The sequence below is a fragment of the Ctenopharyngodon idella genome, chromosome 5 (genome assembly GCF_019924925.1).
Source record: "Ctenopharyngodon idella isolate HZGC_01 chromosome 5, HZGC01, whole genome shotgun sequence".
Lineage (NCBI taxonomy): Eukaryota > Metazoa > Chordata > Actinopteri > Cypriniformes > Xenocyprididae > Ctenopharyngodon > Ctenopharyngodon idella.
In genome coordinates, this window is record NC_067224.1 from 16,497,760 (window position 1) to 16,518,324 (window position 20,565).

General features: G+C 37.9%; 2 protein-coding genes across 2 annotated transcripts; both read left to right on the forward strand.

Moving 5' to 3' along the window:
* The first annotated feature begins 3,432 nt into the window (after window positions 1–3,432).
* On the forward strand, window positions 3,433–10,298 carry LOC127513577 (arrestin domain-containing protein 3-like). Its single transcript, XM_051895479.1, has 7 exons — window positions 3,433–3,780; window positions 4,905–4,946; window positions 5,141–5,201; window positions 7,546–7,693; window positions 7,870–7,966; window positions 8,493–8,749; window positions 9,205–10,298. Exons 1-7 carry the CDS (start codon window positions 3,471–3,473, stop codon window positions 9,529–9,531), a joined length of 1,242 nt encoding a protein of 413 aa, XP_051751439.1. The 5' UTR covers window positions 3,433–3,470; the 3' UTR covers window positions 9,532–10,298.
* Window positions 10,299–11,765: 1,467 nt separating this feature from the next.
* arrdc3a (arrestin domain containing 3a) lies at window positions 11,766–20,260 on the forward strand. Its single transcript, XM_051895478.1, has 8 exons — window positions 11,766–12,248; window positions 14,549–14,630; window positions 14,723–14,870; window positions 14,987–15,089; window positions 15,955–16,211; window positions 17,153–17,315; window positions 17,557–17,699; window positions 17,819–20,260. The coding sequence occupies exons 1-8, from the start codon at window positions 11,969–11,971 to the stop codon at window positions 17,885–17,887; spliced, it is 1,245 nt and encodes a 414-aa protein (XP_051751438.1). The 5' UTR covers window positions 11,766–11,968; the 3' UTR covers window positions 17,888–20,260.
* The last annotated feature ends 305 nt before the right edge of the window (window positions 20,261–20,565 follow it).

The window sequence follows — 20,565 nt, forward strand, 5'->3', positions numbered from 1 at the left end:
TTTCAGGTCTATCTGGATGTGTCTTTCGCCTCAGATCCAGCAGTCAGATTCCCTGTGGTAATTCTTCCAGCTGACCAACAATGTCCTCCCTGTCAAGGCCCACCTGCAGGATTCCAGTCATATCTGCTACCTCAGCCTAACGTTGTGCCCTATCCTGGTGAACAACCACCTCCATATGCAGAACTTTACCCCAATCTACAGCTCTACCCCATCCAGGAGCTGCTGCAGGGGTTTATCCAGATCCAAATGCAATGCTGCCTGGTTTCCATCCGACTCCATCTGCACCAGTTTATGATCCGAATGAAAAAACATTAGAATCCTCTTCTAATGTGCCTTATTAGTCTCCTTCACCAGACAAACTTCTGACTACCACTTATGATGTGTCAATTATAACTTGGTTTTTCAACATGGTTTTATCTGCATGATTTAAGCTTAGCATCTATCATTGTGCTTAATAAACTAGGACTTTTCTTCATTTTACAGAGAATGTAGCTGCAGTAATTGCTAAAAAATGTTACATATTTGCACGAGTTTCTTTACTAAGTTATTGTCACGTGTATAGTGTGTTTTGGTTCTGTTTTCCCTGCTCCCGTCTGCCTGAGTTTGTCTGTGTTCCCTAGTTAGTTTCCTTGGTTGTTAATTAGTCCCACACATCTGTTCTGTTTTCCGTTTATTAACTCTATCTATATTTATTTATCTCCTGAGTTTGTTATTAGATTTATTATTATTAGACTCTCAGCATGCACACAAATCTCTAGGCATCAAATACTTTAACCCCCTTACGACATCAAAAAAAAAAAAAAAAACTTTGTCTCAAATATAAAGTCTATATATTCAAATAAAACTCTGCATGTGGAACTTTCAAGCATCTTAAAATGAAGATATTAAAAAAACTGGATTGTTTTTTATCAGATACTAAACTCTGGATAAACCCAAATGTCTTACATTTTAGTTCTACACTATATTGCCAAAAGTTTTGGGCCGCCTGCCTTTACATGCACATGAACTTTAATGACATCCCATTCTTAATCCGTAGGGTTTAATATGGAGTTGGCCCACCCTTTGCAGCTATAACAGCTTCAACTTTTCTGGGAAGGCTTTCCATAAGGTTTAGGAGTGTGTTTATGGGAATTTTTGACCATTCTTCTAGAAGCGCATTTGTGAGGTCAGGCAGTGATGTTGGCGAGAAGGCCTGGCTCGCAGTCAACTGCTCTAATTCATCCCAAAGGTGTTCTGTCGGGTTGAGGTCAGGACTCTGTGCAGGCCAGTCAAGTTCCTCCACACCAAACTCGCTCATCCATGTCTTTATGGACCTTGCTTTGTGCACTGGTGTGCAGTCATGTTGGAGCAGGAAGGGGCCATCCCCAAACTGTTCCCACAAAGTTGGGAGCATGAAATTGTCCAAAATGTCTTGGTATGCTGAAGCATTAAGAGTTCCTTCAACTGGAACTAAGGGGCCAAGCCCAACCCCTGAAAAACAACCCCCCACCATAATCCCCCCTCCACCAAACTTCACACTTGGCACAATGCAGTCAAGCAAGTACCGTTCTCCTGGCAACCACCAAACTCATACTCGTCCATCGGATTGCCAGACAGAGAAGCGTGATTCGTCACTCCAGAGAACACGTCTCCACTGCTTTAGAGTCCAGTGGTGGCGTGCTTTACACCACTGCATCCAACGCTTTGCATTACACTTGGTGATGTAAGGCTTGGATGCAGCTGCTCGGCCATGGAAACCCATTCCATGAAGCTCTCTATGCACTGTTCTTGAGCTAATCTGAAGGCCACATGAAGTTTGGAGGTCTGTAGCTATTGACTGTGCAGAAAGTTGGTGACTTCTGTGCCCTGTGTGCCTCAGCATGCGCTGACCCCGCTCTGTGATTTTACGTGGCCTACCACTTTGTGGCTGAGTTGCTGTTGTTCCCAAATGCTTCCACTTTGTTATGATACCATTAACAGTTGACCGTGGAATATTTAGTAGTGAGGAAATTTTACGAATGGTCTTATTGCATGGATCTGTGTCCTGAAGTATCACGTTTCTGTGACACTAGCGGCAGCTAGCGGATTACAAAAATACAGCATATTTTGCAAACGCACCTTTCGAATGTCGCGCCTCCGTCGACTCAAACATCACAAAAGCTCTTACGGTTACTTGTGAAGGCACGCCTCAACAGGTAAATATGGGTTACTCTTAATAAAAGGTCCATAATATTAGAAATACTTGCATTCATCTTTTAAATTGTTTATTTTGTGTACTATAGCTGGGTCAATATCACTGTAGGGTGCCTTTTGGTGTCCTGTACATAAATAACTCATTTGCAATGATAAATTAACATAAAAATGACTATCAAAGGGTGTGTGATATAATTCTAAGTTTTTATATTCATAACAAAAGCATTACTTGGCTCTTTAGATACATTTTCTAGATTTTATTTAGTTTTGTATAAGAGGATGCGTGTTATTTTGCTATGTCCCATGCACTGCTCATTAAATTCAAATGAGAGTAAAATATAGTCAAATCAAAAATTTAAAAAAAAAAATTGTTTTCCTATTAATATTTTTTTAAATAAGAGAATACTCAATTTGAGTGTACTGATCATTTGGTAATAAAAACTATATTTTTATTTAATAAAAAAGAAGAGTTTTTTCATGTCCCTTGAATGGTTGTCCACCCTGTCATATTGGGGAATCTTGTAAAATTGTATGAGTTTCTTTAAAAACATAATTTGCTTAAAATCTTTGATGTATTTATAATTTGAAAGCAAACAAATAACACTGTTTAGGAAAGGGACATAATACCTTTCAGAAAATCAAATGAGACCAGAATCCATGTATTTAATAAAGGTGATGCTTTTGTTTTATAGTAATTTTGCTTTAAGTATATTCATTTAATTGAACAGCCGAGCGGGACACCCTCAGGTGATCTGTGATCTCCTAACCAAATAAGTAGTCAAGAGCAGATAAAAAACACCCCTTAGTTTGCCCCATTACAAAACAATGACGCAAATGCAAAATTATGCCTGACTATAATATATATTTATATTGCTGGCAAAATTTTATAAACAAAAATGCTCAAATTCATCCCCATTGTTTAAAGTGTTTATAGTGGGATTTGATTGTTTTATGTCTTCTCTAAAATTGTTAAAAAACAAAAAGTCATTAACATGTTTAAAATTTTATGAGCTAATTTTCGGATCCCCTGTTACCAATTATTGTCACACTTTCTATTGCACTATTTTATGCTATGCTATGTCCTTTATTTGTTCTATCTTCAATTTAAAATAAATAAATCAGACTGCACTGAACATAACAAAACCCTGTGTAGGATATAGTTATGCAATCTAATTACTAACCAGGCAATTGGAGGAAGCGTCACGCCCTCAACCCGTGCTTTATGTCAAAAGAATGTCAGTCCCTCTTCAACTACGAGAACGAGAAGAGCCCGTGTGCTGTGTAGCTAGTGTACATACATGCAGAATAAAATGTGTAGCTATAATGTATATACATACATACATAAATTGTCAAGATCCATCAAAGAGCTTATTATCCAATACGACCCCATTAACAAAAGCAATATTTTTACTAGTGGGGACATTGTAGAGGGGCGAGTTGTTTTGGAAGTGACCAAAGAAATAAAGGTGGATCGTTTTTTTGTGAAGCTGACGGGAGACGCGAACGTGAGCTGGACTGAAGGATCAGACGATGACCGAAAAACCTACAGCGACCATGAGAGATACTTCAAACTAAAGCAATACTTCATTCAAGAGAGCTCGAAAAAAGGTAAGTTGCACAAAATAATAAATGATTATTGAGTAGTTTACTATATTTTTATATAATTAAATAATACACACATGTACTACGACAGGACATATGCAAAATAAATGCTCATACACTGTAAAAAGTAATACGCTATAAATACTCAATAAAATTGTAGCAACAGATTACAAGCAATATTATTAATTAAATTCAACATATTAAAAGTCAACCATTTAAAATGTGTAAAATTAGCAAACACCATTACAAAAACCACAAACTGACATAAAAAGCAAAGCGTCAAACTGCCCAACTAAATAAAACACTGATCACCATAATAGTGACCAAACATTTTCAATAAAATCAACATGACACAAGAATCAACATCAACATCTAAACTTCTGTTAATTCTTGTGTTTCTCTTTCCTTCAGTGATTCTGCTTATCATCATCAGGTGTCTTCAATGTTGGCAATAAAAAATAAAGAGTTCGTAATTCATCTTTGACACTGTCTGTTATTCAGATATTTTTGTTTAAATTTTACATAAATTTTACTCATTTTAAATGGTTGACATTTAAGGGATTAATTTGATTAATTCTAACTCTATTCTATTTGTTGAATTGAATTAATAATATTGCTTGTAATCTGTTGCCAAAATTTTATGGAGTAGATATAGCGTATTACTTTTTACAGTGATGTGAATTTACAAGTCAAATTAGGGACAGCTCATGCTTGGAAAAGAAAAAAGAAGTAGTTGTTGTGTGTGTGTGTAGGTGTGTGTGTGTGCCCGTGTGTGTTTGTCCGTCCTTGTTTTTCTATCCCGGAGGGGATTTCAACCTGAATGCACACTGACTCATGGGGATCATCGTGGGGACCTAAATTTGGACCTAAATTGGTATAAATCATACAGAATTTTTTTTTTTTTAAAATGCAGAAAGTTTTCTGTGATGGGTAGGTATAGGGGTAGTGTTAGTGTAAGGCGATAGAATATACAGTTTGTACAGTATAAAAACCATTACATATATGGAAAGCCCCCACAAAGATAGCGAACCAGACGCGCGCGCGCGTGTGTGTGTGTGTGTGGATCTGGATGTTCTGTAATAAGATTGGGAAATACTGACTACTTGTATTTCTTACTGTGATGTCTACAGGAAAAAGTGAAAAGAATACCACTCTTGTAAGTGGAGAGACTTGTAAGTGATGGGTTTTCATTTATACATTGCACTAATAAATAAATTACATAAAATTAAATAAATTACATAAAAATAAATTACATAAAATGTTGCCTGAAACCTGAAAAGCTTGTTTGCTGACAGTAGACTAATTATGCTTGTTGAAAGAGGAACACAGCTCTGCTTTAACCCATACAAACAATTATGTTTCTCAGATGGACCAGTGATTAGACCAGGAAGTCATGTTTTTCCATTCAGATTTCAGCTGCCTCAACAGTAGGTGATAAAATACAATCTTCAGTGGTATTCCAATGGTAGTTGTTCTTTTTTTTGTAAATATGTGCACAGTGAAAAAATAACAATGTTTGGCAGGTGTGATTAACAGTCCATAAACACAATATAAAGAACAAATGGGTGAATAAGCAAGAGTTACTTATGTTACCATGGATTCCCGAGAGTAGGGAACGGAACATTGTGTCTGCTTTCTACAAATTCCACCAAAAATTTTCAATGAGATTTCAATCTGAAGACTGTACAGGCCACTGAAGAACATTCTACGACAATCCCTGAACCAAGCTTAAGGAAAGTCCATTGATCATCAAGCTTCAGTCTCTGCACCGAAGGCATCATCATCTTTGCCAAAATGGCTTGATACCAAAATGGCTTGCCCCTCCAAATAATTGAATTCAGGTGTTCCAGGCATGCAGACTGCTTCTACAAACATTTGTGAAAGAATGGGTCGCTCTGAGGAGCTGAGTGAATTGAAGTGTGGTACCGTGATAGGTTACCACCTGTGCAATAAGTCCATTCATGAAATTTCCTCACTACTAAATATTCCACGGTCAACTGTTAGTGGTATCATAACAAAGTGGAAACATTTGGGAACAACAGGAACTCAGCCACGAAGTGGTAGGCCACGTAAAATCACAGAGCGGGGTCAGCGCATGCTGAGGTGCACAGTGCGAAGAAGTCACCAACTTTCTGCAGAGTCAATAGCTACAGACCTCCAAACTTCGTGTGGCCTTCAGATTAGCTCAAGAACAGTGTGTAGAGAGCTTCATGGAATGGGTCTCATGGCCGAGCAGCTGCATCCAAGCCTTACATCACCAAGTGCAATGCAAAGCGTTGGATGCAGTGGTGTAAAGCACGCCGCCTCTGGACTCTAGAGCAGTGGAGACGTGTTCTCTGGAGTGACGAATCACACTTCTCTGTCTGCAATCCGATGGACGAGTCTGGGTTTGGTGGTTGCCAGGAGAACGGTACTTGCCTGAAGTTTGGTGGAGGGGGGATTATGGTGGGGGGTTGTTTTTCAGGGGTTGGGCTTGGCCCCTTAGTTCCAGTGAAAGGAACTCTTAATGCTTCAGCATACCAAGACATTTTGGACAATTTCATGCTCCCAACTTTGTGGGAACAGTTTGGGGATGGCCCCTTCCTGTTCCAACATGACTGCGCACCAGTGCACAAAGCAAGGTCCATAAAGACATGGAGTTTGGTGTGGAGGAACTTGACTGGCCTGCACAGAGTCCTGACCTCAACCCGATAGAACACCTTTGGGATGAATTAGAGCGGAGACTGCGAGCCAGGCCTTCTCGCCAACATCACTGCCTGACCTCACAAATGCGCTTCTAGAAGAATGGTCAAAAATTCCCATAAACACACTCCTAAACCTTATGGAAAGCCTTCCCAGAAGTGTTGAAGCTGTAATAGCTGCAAAGGGTGGGCCAAGTCCATATTAAACCCTACGGATTAAGAATGGGATGTCATTAAAGTTCATGTGCATGTAAAGGCAGACGTCCCAAAACTTTTGGTTATATATATATATATATATATATATATATATATATATATAACAAGAAAAAGAAACTACGAGCATGCACCGTCATTGTTCTGTTGTAAATGGAGTCATGAAATTACCAAACATGCGATTAAGCTGCCTCAAAACTGTGCATGCATGTATGTATTTGTTGACATGGTTTTAAAGTTATTGTTATCCAATTTGTTGGCCTTAAAACGTCTTAAAAATGCACATATGTACACCAGGGAAATCTAAATTTTCTCAGGGGAGCATGCCCCCAAACCTCCCTAGCAAACTACATTTTGTGACCTCGGTAATTATGAAACCCTACGTATGGCCCTGCTTCTATTCTTTCTTCGTGTATTTCCAAATGTGCACACTTTTGGACTAAAAGTTTGTATGTGTATGCACTGCAATCAAAAATAAATGGGAGCAAACGCAACTGAACGTGGAGGTTTGCGTCTCGTTATTCTATTAACTACCGATTGATTTTGCATTCCTATCAGAAATTAAGAATTATTAGTGTCATTGTAAATACAGGTGCAAATATCGAAGCTATCTAATACTTCAAAACTTAAGGTTAAATCAAAAGATTTTTTTGTAAAAATGTTTCTGTAACAGTTGCCAAAAAATAGTATATAGCTCCACTGTGGGTTGTGATTTATTTTCAAAGGGGGAAAAAGACAAAAAAAAAAAAAAAACTTTTCAAAACACCCCCCCAAGTATATATATACTTTTTGCTAATGCACACGACCATATTATGCACTATAATGCTTGTCAGTCATTTGTGAGAACCTAAATATTTTTATTTTACCTTCATTTCAGAAATATGCCTCCATCTTTTAAAGGATATTATGGCTTGGTTAAATACATCATGACCGTAAAGCTGAAGAGGCCATGGAAGCCAACATTTACTACATGTACAGAATTAACCTTTGTGCCCAAGAATGATGGGATCAATGATAATTTACTGGTATGAATTATAATAACATGTTTGACTCTTTGGCACTCATCTATTGATAAATAGAGAGATTATGTAACTGCTTATACTATCATCAGAATTGTGATTTAAACCATTTGCTTTGACCTAGAGCTCAGAGGAAATTTAATGTGATTTTAGTTTACTCATTTCAATATGTTGTTATACAGCAACCACTATCTGGCACAGAAGAAAAGAAGATTAAACTTTTTGGCTCAGGAAAAATGTCAATGACAGTAACAACAGACAAAACTGGCTATATGCAAGGTGATCACCTGTGTAGCTCTCAAACACCTAAACTAGCCTGTAATGCCAATAGACGGGTTTCCATCAACATATTTTTATGCACATTTTGAGATATTGCATAAAAATCCTGGATGTAAACAACAAATGCAAATAAAATTTCCCAAATTTGCATAAAAACATATACGGACCTATACGGTCACTTGAGGGTACACTTTTTATTAGGTAAGAAGACATGGGCATCAACTAGCACTACTGCATAGTATCTTAAATCTCTAAAAATAGTCATTCTGAAATACTGAAGTGAAAGGCTAACAACAATTTTTTTTGACTTCCATTCCCATTGATATTTGACTCCAGTTTCTCTGAATGTGACTGCTTTGTTCTCCTGAACACACTGAATGGAAACACTGTTTTATCTGCAAATAGGTTTTACATACATTCAATTTACGACTTGGATGGAAAACCCAGCTATAGTCATTTTGTCTTTTTTTCCCCATTATTGATAAATGTTGTCTCTAAATCCTTATAATTCCTTACATCGCTGCAGGTGAAACAATCAGAGTTTCTGTTGATGTTGACAACTCTTCATCTCGTGACGTCAAGCTAAAGTACAGCCTCATGCAGCAACAGACGTTCAAGGCTGAAGGGAGCACTAATGAAGGATTTAAGGTTATAGTCAAAAAAACTAAAGATCGCATCCCATCTGGAGAAAAGACAAAATTCATAGTGGACATGAACCTTCCACGTGACCTGACTGTCACCTTTGAAAACTGCAGAATTATAAAAGTGCAGTATGAACTCAAGGTGCTACTTCATCTTCTTTAGTATTGCCATATTTAAAGTGACAGTTCACCCCAAAATTAAAATGTACTCGCCCTCATGTCATTTCAAACCTGTACGACTTTCTTTCTTCTTTGGAACACTAAAGAAGATATTTTAAAACAGTTTAAACATTTTTTAAATTTTAGAATACCCTATTTTGTGTTCTGCAGAAGAAAGAAAGTAATACAGGTTTGAAACATAATGGCGAGTAAATGAAAGAAATTAGGCAACTATTCCTTAATTTTCACAAATTTCTCAAATGCTTTTTAATTTCTGTGCTAAAAGAGTCTATAACAACATTGATTTAACAGCATAGACAAGATTTTCTAACAAAGAGTAAAGCAAAAATAAATAAATTATTTGTTTTCTCTCCTTTGTAACTTCAACACATAGTGTCACAGTTCTCTTAAACTATTCTGTCCCTGATTGTCTTTCAGGTCTATCTGGATGTGTCTTTAGCCTCAGATCCAGCAGTCAAATTTCCTGTGGTTATTCTTCCAGCTGACCAACAATGTCCTCCCTGTCAAGGCCCACCTGGAGTATTCCAGCCATATCCGACACCTCAGCCTAACCTTGTGCTCTGTCCTAGTGAACAACCACCTCCATATGCAGAACTTTACCCCAATCTGTATGACCCTACAGCTCTACCCCATCCAGGAGCTGCTGCAGAGGTTTATCCAGATCCAAATGCCAGATTCCATCCGGCTCTATCTGTACCAGTTTATGATCCAAATCAAAGCACTAAAGAATCCACTCCAAATTAGTCTTATTGGTCTCCTTCACCAACTTTTGACTACCACTTATGATGTGTCAATTATAACTTCATGGTTTTATCTGTGTGATTTAAGCTCAGTGTCTATCAATGTGCTTTATAAACTAGGACTTTTCTTTATTTTACAGGGAATGTAGCTGTAGTTTGTTAAAAAAAAAAAAAAAAAAAAAAAAAAAACTTCATCCCTAATCACTTCAACTTATTTAGCTGAATCTGATAGTACTGCATGCTGTTCTTTTTAGAACATATTGCAGCTTTTTTAGTTCTAAATTTTCACTTTTTTACCTCCGGTTCATGATAAAAATGATCTATGAACTGTAATTGCTAAAAACTTTTACATATTTGCATGAGTTTCTTTACTAAGTTATTGTCACATGCATAGTGTGTTTTGGTTCTGTTTTCCCTGTTCTCATCTACCTGAGTTTGCCTGTGTTCCCTAGTTAGTTTTCTTGGTTGTTAATTAGTCCCACACATCTGTTCTGTTTTCTATTGATTACTCTATCTGTAAGCCCCTAGTTTCATTAGTGTATTGTCTGGTATTGTTTGTATTTGATTTGGTTGTTATCTCCTGAGTTTGTTATTGGATTTATTATTAGAATCTCAACATACACACAAATCTCTAGGAATCAAATACTTTAACACCCTACTTCAAAACAACAACAACAACAACAAAAATCTGTCTCAAATATAAAGTCTATATAGTAAAAAAAAAAAAAAAAAAAAAAGATACTAAACTCTGAATAAACTCAAAATGTCTTACATTTTAGTTCTGTTGTGATTATGCATATATTTCACCATGCATAGGTAAATTCAAATGAGATTTTGATCATACATCCTCATCCCCCAACACACTTGCACACAAAGTAAAATTCCTTGATGTCAACAGTCTCTGACAGATCAGCCCAACCCATGTTTACTTTTCTCTACTGACCATTTCAACAATGTCTTCTAGTTTATTGCAGTTCATTTTTGAAAATTGTGTTGTGTTGCCCAACACCAGGCAAACATTTTCTGTCTAAAGACACTTTTAGTCTACTTATCATGAACATTAATGTTAGTTGCTAAAGTTTCTAAAATGTTTAACGTTAACATTTTAGCAAGTTACTTTTCTCAGGAACCTGTATTTGTTATATGTGACTTCACTATATAAGTCACACTGAAACGAAACCATCTTCTTAGAAAAACAAATAAGTTAATGCAAACAATATAATTCAGCTCCAACCAGGAAAATTATAACTAGAGGCTATTGTTTATAACTTTTTGGGGCAAATTGGTTTCGAATTACTGTTCTCCAACAAACCACTAGAGGGCAGCAGACACACAAGCGATTAAAGCAAGACACAGAAGAAAGCAAGAGTTTCTGCAGCCGCAGGGTGGAGCATCAGTTTTCACAGCTTGAACCAACATGTACTGTAGGTCTACACGGCAGATAAATCTGCAAGTGAAATTATGAAAATCAACCTCATCTATAATAATGATGTCAGTTTTATTTATGCTTTTTCTCCTTATGCCACCTTCACAAAGGCGATACTGAAGCTTGTATTCCATGGAAATGAGTAGTTGCACAAAGTTTACTCAAGTGCTTTTAAGAATACAGAAATATAAAATAAAAATGTGGGGGAAGGATAGGCATTCCTGTGTGGCTTGGCCCAATATCTGGAAATAAATATTAAAAACGCAAACTCAGTTGACATATATTATGGTTTAAAGCTGGTACCAATTGGCATCAATTCACCTTCTTTATCTAAACAGCATGGCAGCATGCCGTGAAAATGCCACTGACCTCCAGGTAAATGTCTTTATCAATATCTGATTTTCTGCATTCAGAGGCAAGCGGTAAAATTTGAAGTAAAATCAATATTTCGGATAAAAACAATTGCATTAAGTCATAATATGTTGGAAAATAACAAATTGTCTAAGGTATTTTATGTTCCTGTTGTGCGTACCATTGAGTAAACAGAGCTAAATTCACTTATCAGACTATAACATGTTACTCTATAACCAAACTGTTCAAATATTAATGTGGAGCTCTACCTAAACGTGTGAAAAACGTTTAGACTTCCACGTATTCTTTTAATACACTGCTCAGCTGTTCGCTGTTATTTGTCTCCTGAGTCCCGGTCAAAGAACTGCACAAAAAGCGGAAGAAGGGGGACGGATAAGAGGTACGCGCATGCGCACTAACTTGTTTTTCACAAGAGCAGCGCTTAAAGTGAGCCGGTGGCGAAATTTCGCTGTCTTTCATTGCAGACCATCAAGCCTTCACCGAGACGCGATAACAGCATCTTTTGCTGTTATTCAGCTCTCGCATCTCAATGACACTATCCAGTGTTAACTCTCGCTTTTTTTCATAAGAGATTATTTTCATAGACTTTGCCGTGTGATTTTTTTTGTCTACAAAACTTTGTACATTTTATTTTCTTGCCACCATGGTGCTAGGAAAGGTAAAGAGCTTCATTGTAAGCTACGACTGTCTAAATGACAGCAATGTCCCTGTTTTCTCAAGTGGGGACTCCGTCTCAGGAAGAGTTATTATTGAAGTCACCGGGGAGATTCGTGTAAAGTCACTTAAAATACATGCAAAAGGATTCGCAAAAGTTCGTTGGACAGAATCACGAAATGCTGGATCCAACACTGCCTACACTCAAAATTATACAGAAGAAGTGGAATATCTGAATCATAGAGACATCCTTATTGGCCATGAAAGAGGTAAGAATGCAGATCAAACATGCTCTCAGTGTAGATTTGTTCAGTAAAGAGCAGTTGAAAGTACTGGTGGGATGCTCAGTGGTCCAGGATGACATGACATACTTTGGATGCTGCACAGTACTTGTTGACCGGTGGATCTGTAGGCAGCATACTGTACATGCATATATCTTTCTTTTCTTTATCGATTGTTTTATGCATTCATTTGTTGGGTTTGATTGGCTTATTAATGGAAAATAATACACCATACATGGAACATTACACTCATCAGCCATTCAAAAAATAATGATTTGGCAAAAAACATGGACGCTTAATTTTCACTATCCCATTTAGAGCGCCTAAATACGTGATATTCAGCACATTTATTTTGTTATTCTGGACTACACTTCAACATTCTTTCAGGTGTCAGTGACAGCTTGAATGAATGAATGGTGGCCACACAGTTTGCTCATCTCATGCTACAGCCTTATGAAAAACGAGATTCGTCTTCGGTGCTCTACCACTATACATTTCTTTTGGAAAAAAAACGACCATAAATTTTATATAATATCAGCGTAATGACAGATCTTTCGGCATAATGTCTTAAGTTTCCACCCATTGTTAGAAGCGGTTCAATCCTGTTTTGATGCAGTGTCTAGCCGTTCTTGTCTCTGATTGGTGGAGGCGCCAACGTGTCTTCTATGACATCATGCTTTTGCGGAAAGTGAGAAAAACAGCAACTTTGCACCAGTGGCTGTAGTATGCAACCTTGCACATATACAGTAGTGGCTATTCAATTTAAATGCATTCAGTGGTCCATTATTCTATAAAATGTCAATGCTGACTGACAACCTCTCTGCATGAACTATTGGACTCTTCATACTTGAAATTGGCCAGAGTAATCATATTCCTGGGTAATCTGGTTTCACACTGTATATTTATAAACCCTCATTTGCATATTTATGAGGTCGAAAACTTGTATTTGACGAATGCAGCTCTGATAACTGCGAGTTTGTCACTCTGGCTGTTTAAGCCACCTAAAACGTTTGCAAAAATGGAAAACAACCGTCTCTTTTTAACTCCAGTTAACGCCGTTAGCTGTTCGACATTTTCAGTTTTCTCTCAGCACGTTCCACAGTTTCTGCAACTGTTCAGAATATTTAATGAGGCAGTTCATTGGTCGTCTTTTGCCAAACAACTTGATGTAACGTTCTGCTGCTGCATTGTTCCATACTGTACATTTGGCACTAAGCAGAACTTCAAAACACAGGGTTACTAAATTGCAAGTGTGAAACTTTGCTTTACCCAGGGGGGAATGTGACCTCAAGAATACACCAAAATTGTATAATAACCTTTCCATATTCGGTCGCTATTCTGTTGTAAAGTTTTTGTTAACCTGAGCTGGCTTCTGGTACAGAATGTGCTAGTCAATGTTTGAATGTTGAAACCCTTTGTATATAAATCAAGTAGTGCATGTTATGGCTTTGTTAATTGCATGCGTATTGTAATTTCAAAGAAATCCATTCTTCTGTAAAGTTCTAATCTAAATAACGTGTTTAATTGTTCTAATTTGCTTTTCTGTATGTATGATTGATTGGTTACAATAAAGGTCGAATTATATGGAAACTGGTCGGTTTTCTGTCGTTTGTGATTGCTGGTGTTTTTTAATTTATTTTTTTGGGTCATATTTCTCGCACGTGTTTTGCTGAATGGGAGAACACTCCTGAGGTCCACGCCGCAGCACACGCGTAGTCCGGGCACTGTGTGTACGCGCGCTCGCGCCCGCCGCCGCACACTGAATACGTAATGAGCGCTCCTGCACAGTGAAGCAGTTGGCTCCGGTTTAGGCCGGTCTTCTCTTGCTGGAGTCTGCCCTTGATTGACAGCTCCGTGCTTGTTTACCATAGCTCCGCTAAGCTGAATGGAGTGCTGAGCTGGCTAAACGAAAGCCACCGGTGCTTTTTGGTGTGTTACACAAACATTATTTAAAATTGGAATTTTGTTTCACATTTACCTTATGTTTCATTTGAACTGCAGTGGATCTTACGAGTATTTATCCCATTCAGAATAAATACTGAATCTGAATACACCTGTGTCTCAAGTGCAATGATTATACATGTGATTACACTCATAATTCATGGGTAAAATTTAATAGTGATGCATATGATTTGCTGGGGTTTATGAAGTGTGCTTATGTTTACATTTAAGCATTTAGCAGAAGTATGCATATGTGTTTGAATAAATTAGATCATGTAACAAACAAGAAGATGATCAATGCTTTGGCAGGTAAGGTATATTTGGAATATTATTCTCTTCTGTTTCAGATGATGATAACTCTGAGGAGGGACTCACCACTATTCATTCAGGAAGACATGAGTATGCATTCAGCTTTGAGCTTCCACAAACGTGAGTTTTGATCAGATGTGGCACCGAACCTTATAATATTCATCTGTACTGTATGTTAGAATTTTTATTTTCTTTGTGTCATGCACATGCAGACCTCTGGCTACCTCGTTCGAAGGGAAGCATGGCAGTGTGCGCTACTGGGTGAAGGCTGAGCTGCACAGGCCATGGCTTCTGCCCATGAAGACCAAGAAAGAGTTCACTGTCTTTGAACACATCGACATCAACACTCCTCTCCTGCTGGTGAGTGTTTGCATCATTTGCATCCCTCTATTCGTTCCTGATTCATCAATGCAATGGTGAAGATTAACCATTAAAAGTTCTTGCATTCTAAAGTTTTGTTATTCTGCTTTGCACAGTCTCCCCAGGCAGGAACTAAAGAAAAGACGCTATGCTGCTGGTTTTGCACCTCAGGTCCAATCTCCTTAAGTGCCAAAATTGAACGGAAGGGTTATACTCCAGGTAAATCTTCTGACAGTTAATATTTTCACTAGACATTTGGACCCCACTGTATTTTTACATGATACTAGGGCTGCAGCTAACGATTAATTTCAATTATTCTGTCAATTATTTATTTGATTAATCCAAAAATGAAAAAATATTTGAAAAATTAATAATTTCAATTAAAAAAAACAAAATTGTTATACCACATACTGCCCAATGTTGTCCTTCAAACAATGTGCAATCTGAAGACAATAGAAACAAATAGGCCTATAGTTAATGTATCTATGTAAGCTATGTGCAATTAAACAATGTGCAAAAAAGGGGGTTAAAATATAAATGGATTGCTTACCATTTAAAAGCAGAACTTAAAATCACTAAATTAAAAATGATAATAAAGAAAAACAAAAAAGGTTACCTGGCACGAGGTAGGAGGAACGCATTCACTCATCTGAACATATTTGTACTCCATTACAATAGTCAATTTACTGCTACTCTCATTAAAACTACAATTACTACTAATATGAGCAAATATTTTATAATAATGTATATTTTAGTCTGAATTATTGTGCTCCTATTTGACGCTCATCCGTCAAAGCACATGACATGGCAAGGTGCATTAAACTATAAGCTTTAGTTTGAAGCGCTTAATACTACGCATTCTCATGTTTAGAACAGCTCTGCATCCTGTGCTGTTTTCCAGATGCATTTTGTCCATAGAAATATGTTATTCACTACTGTAAAGTGACTTGACTGCCATATTTAATCGTTAATGAAATTAGTTGATTATTTTCATTAGTGATTTTATCGATTAATTGTTGCAGCCCTACATGATGCCCCTTGATACTTTTTGGTACCATTAACAATGCATCATTTCTTCACACAGGAGAGTCCATTCAGATCTTTGCAGAAATTGAAAACTGCTCCTCGCGTATGGTTGTGCCAAAGGCTGCCATTTACCAAACGCAGACCTTCTTTGCCAAAGGGAAGATGAAGGAGATCAAGCAATTGGTGGCCAACATCCGAGGGGAGTCGCTTTCTTCTGGCAAGACGGAGACATGGAACGGAAAAATGTTGAAAATTCCTCCTGTATCACCCTCCATCCTCGACTGCAGTATCATTAGAGTGGAGTACTCACTCATGGTATGTCAAGTGCTTTTTTAGTTTGTATTGATTTTAGATTTTAGGTGATTAGCGATCAAGTGCTGGCATTTTCTATAGCTTAAAATGTATATAAGTAATTTCAGAGCTTTTAAATGTCAATTTCAAGCAGCTAAAGGATCAGTTCCTTGAAAGCCCATCTTGCTCTTCCACACATGCAGCACCATGAATGATAAGAAGATTATGCCAAGTACTCCCAGCACATACTGATAAGAAGATCAGCCTAAAATATCTGATGAAATTCAGGCCATTGAGTGTTAATGGCCTATTAACCCCATAAACTAATCTGTCATTGCTCATATCCTAATATTAGAGTTTACTATTTCAGTTCATCACTCAGTTCTGAAGATACATTGTTGATAGGCTGTGAATACATAAATAATGCTGTTATATTTTTTGCCTCCTTCAAATTCTTTAGTTTCTTGCCTTTCAGCAGAAGCTTTTGATCTAAAGTGATTGAAAATACTCTGGCACAATGATTGGGTCATCCCTACTTTTTTAAAGCAGGATCCTTGTTAAATCATAACTCATCAAATACCATTTCAGTGTCCAAGTCTCTATTCCATTTAGCCGTTTATGAGCCTAGCGCTCTAAAACCTGACGGTTTACATTACAGTCTCTGAGCTCACAGTGTCCTGGACACCAGTACTTTATCAATTCAAAAAAGATAAATCACTGTCTGGCCAACAGAAATTTTGGTATGGAGATAAAGGTTAGGATCATGATTTTTTTTTTATTGGTAGTACTGCACACCATGAGTGTATATAAGCACCACTTGTTTGCTTTTTGGATACAAAGAAGCATTTGGACCTGGAAATGGTGACGCATGACGTCAGACTTAACAACCGGATGGTCATATTTACAAATCAAGGTGCACTATTTGTGAAATGTTTAACCTAAATTCCCAATATTATTATCTGCAGGTGTATGTAGATATCCCAGGAGCCATGAACCTGTCTTTGAACCTGCCCCTGGTGATTGGCACCATCCCCCTCCATCCCTTTGGTAGCCGTACGTCTTCTGTGAGCAGTCAGTGCAGCATGACCATGAGCTGGTTAGGCATGGCCCTCCCTGAGAGGCCTGAAGGTAAGGAACTTTTCTGTTTTGAGGCATGTTTGCAATATAATAAGAGTCAGGATTCGGTATATATGGAATTCATGTGATTTAAATCTGAATTTTCTCAGATTACAGAGAAAGAACTTGTTGCTTAGTGTTCCTTTAAATAAGACACCAAAAGAGGAAGTGGAGATAACATTGTGCGCAGAGAAGAAATAGATATCATGGTTGGCATAGTGACAGTATTAACATTTACTTTTTCTCTATGCAGCTCCTCCAGCCTATGCAGAGGTGGTCACAGAAGACCAGAGGCAGAGCTGTCTGGAAGTGTCGTCAGGACGGGAGAACTTTGAAGCCCCAATATTGGCCTACATCCAGGAGTTCCGCTTCCGACCCCCTCCACCCTACTCTGAGGTAAGCTTTCAGTGTTTTTGATGGGTAAAATGTTGATATTTCTCTCAGGAGGCAGCTTTCAGCCATGTTTACATGCTTTCGACTCACGGCAGCTGTTTTTCTGTTCCCGTCTCCATCAGATTGATCCACATCCAGATCAAGCCACATCGACCGCGGAGCAGAGACTCGACACCTGCCCATCACGTTGAGAAATGCATGGAATGAGTCCAAAGCAGTTGGGCTTTAGGAGCTTTCACTTTTGTTTATCTCCCGATGACAGCGATTGTTCGCTTTGCTGTCACCACCAAGAGAAAACAAAACCTCCATGGAGAAATCCATACGTAAGGGTGCAGGAAGTCACTGGCAAATTACCCGACCCAGAGATTCGGCCCCCCCCATGGATGGGACATGCCCCACCGGACTAAGCCTGCAGAGCTTTGTCAAAGTAGTCACTTTTCTCATGCTTTTCAAGAAAATGTTGACAAAGAACATGCAGACCTTGTCCGAGATCTGAAGAGAAATGCAAGAAAACACTACGACCGCAGCCATTCGCAGTACATCTGAGAGAAATGCGTCATTCTCTTGCCTCAGTTTTTGATTTCTGTTTGCACGTTTGTTTTCCTCACTTGAGTTTTAAAATCACTGATTGTTTTATTTCAGTTTTCGGCCTCTTGGACTAAGAGATTATAGGCTTATAACAGTTTCGCTTGAGCCGCACAAATTACAAACAACACAAAGAACAGATTCTGAGGAATAACTGACTGAATGGACTGACATAATGCACTGATCTTGTTTAAGCTCTTTTGAGGTCTGTAGTTTTCATTGATTGTGTTTCCTCAGTCGATAATCTGCTCTTGGTAACATGCTGTCTGAAAGCTTTTGCAACGTTGCCTCACCAACTCATAACCCAAGTGTGGCTTTTGCTTTATTTTTTCATGTTCAAATGGACTTTTATTTTTGGTTCTAAATGTAGAATGCCTTTAAGCCAAACGTGGTTTGCTTGGTGTTAAATTTGCTGCACGTGTTGTTTGGTAGAGGAGCAAAAGTCCGGGACTTGGTGTTCATGTGTGTGATCGGAGCAGAGAGATAAAACAGGGTGGGGTCTGGGCAGGATGCCTGAAGAGTTAGTTGCCTTTCTGTTTGTAGTGTGTAGCGGTGCAGGCTTCGAGATTGCACTGCCTGAAAAAAAAGCACTCAGTCTCAGGTGATCTCACTTGCCAAATGATGAAAACAAAAATGGTGTAGATTATGTTTCAATTGCACTGTTTCAGTTCAAGGAAGGAGACTATAGAAGGAAATTCAGATTCAATATTGAAAAACCGATTCAATAAAGAGAAGAGATATGCACAAAGATGCAAGGCAGCTTTCAAAGACTTACAACATTCCCTTTTTGTCCTGCTGCACCGGCAGACTTACATTTGACGTAATGTTTCTTCAGACTGGTGAAGCCAGATATGACCCAAAGAATGGCACAAATGCTTAAAAAGCCAAGTTGTAAAGCAAACGAGGACTCTGGATCCTATCCAGAGATATCCGAATCCAGTTGAAATGAGTTGTACATTTGTTTTTAAAACTCATTCGACTACAGAAGTAGTTTAGGCTCTGATCATGCTTGGCCTACATTTAAGCACTTTTTTACTGAATTGAAACCATCAATCTGCTCATGTCTGGTTGAGGTCTGGAGGAATCTTGTCATTCAACTATTTAGCAACATAAATAGTTGAAGTAGTGTATGGATTTATAGAATTAGTCAGAATTTGTGTGCATACACAGTATGTGTTATAGGTTATGGGGTTGGGGGTTGGGGTTGGGGGGGGTTATGAATCAGCAGTTTTTGGAGCAAAGTAAAGTGGTCTTAACATAGTGGCCTTGATGAAGAACTGATCTTAACATTCTTAACATCCTATTTGTTATCCTTTTAGTCCTACAGATTGTGGTTTAGTTTAAAAGGACAAAAAGGGAAAACCAGGAAGTCCTTCAAAGCGAGCATTGATCACGCCACTTTTGATTTGAATGGGTTTCGGTTTTCATTTATTGGTTCTGTTGAATACTGTTGGGCATTCAGTGTTTGTTTTTCAGACAAACGATCTTATACAGATCCTCTCCTCTCAATTATTATGGGAACAATAGCTGTAGCACACCTTAGAGAAATGGGTCATCCAAAAAACTGAAGAGATGATTATAAGAAAATGATCCGCTTCTCTGTTGTGTTTTATAGTTTAAAATCGAACCAAAATTGGCTACTAATGAAAGAATAAGCTTAAACACAAAAAGAAAAGTGTTTCTTTTTGTGGTTGGTCAAAACTATCGTCTAACGCTTGGCCTTCCGTGTAGTCCAGTGTTAAAGCTAAACTCTTGACTCTGTCAGGAATAACCTTTAATGGAAATATGGTATGTTTTAGAAATTAAGTGCAATATTTCTTGTTTATTTTGTCTCAGTGGTATATTTTGTCTTATTTCATTGTGATTTTCATTTCAGAGATCATTAAGAACATAAGATAATGACTGAAATGTATGTTCGTAATGGTTTTAACTTTTGTCTTAGTTCTTCCTTGAAAATAAATAAACCTAAAATTCCATAACTTCTGTTGTACTTCTGCTTTATTCATTTTCACTATCTACTATGCTGAAATTAGTGCATCAAAGCAAACAGGCTGCTGCTCAGAACTTAAAACATCAGCAAGACCACTTGTATGAAATATGGATGCTTTGCATATTTTTTTTTTCCCTCAAACCTTGCACACATCCGGACACATTAAAAAAACAACTTCAGTGCTGTACCTTCATTAGCAACAGCGCCCCCACAGACCGTTCTAGCAGTAACACAAATGGAGTTTTCATTCATTTAGAGTGCACATAATCAAATTAAAAAAAAACACATGGTGTA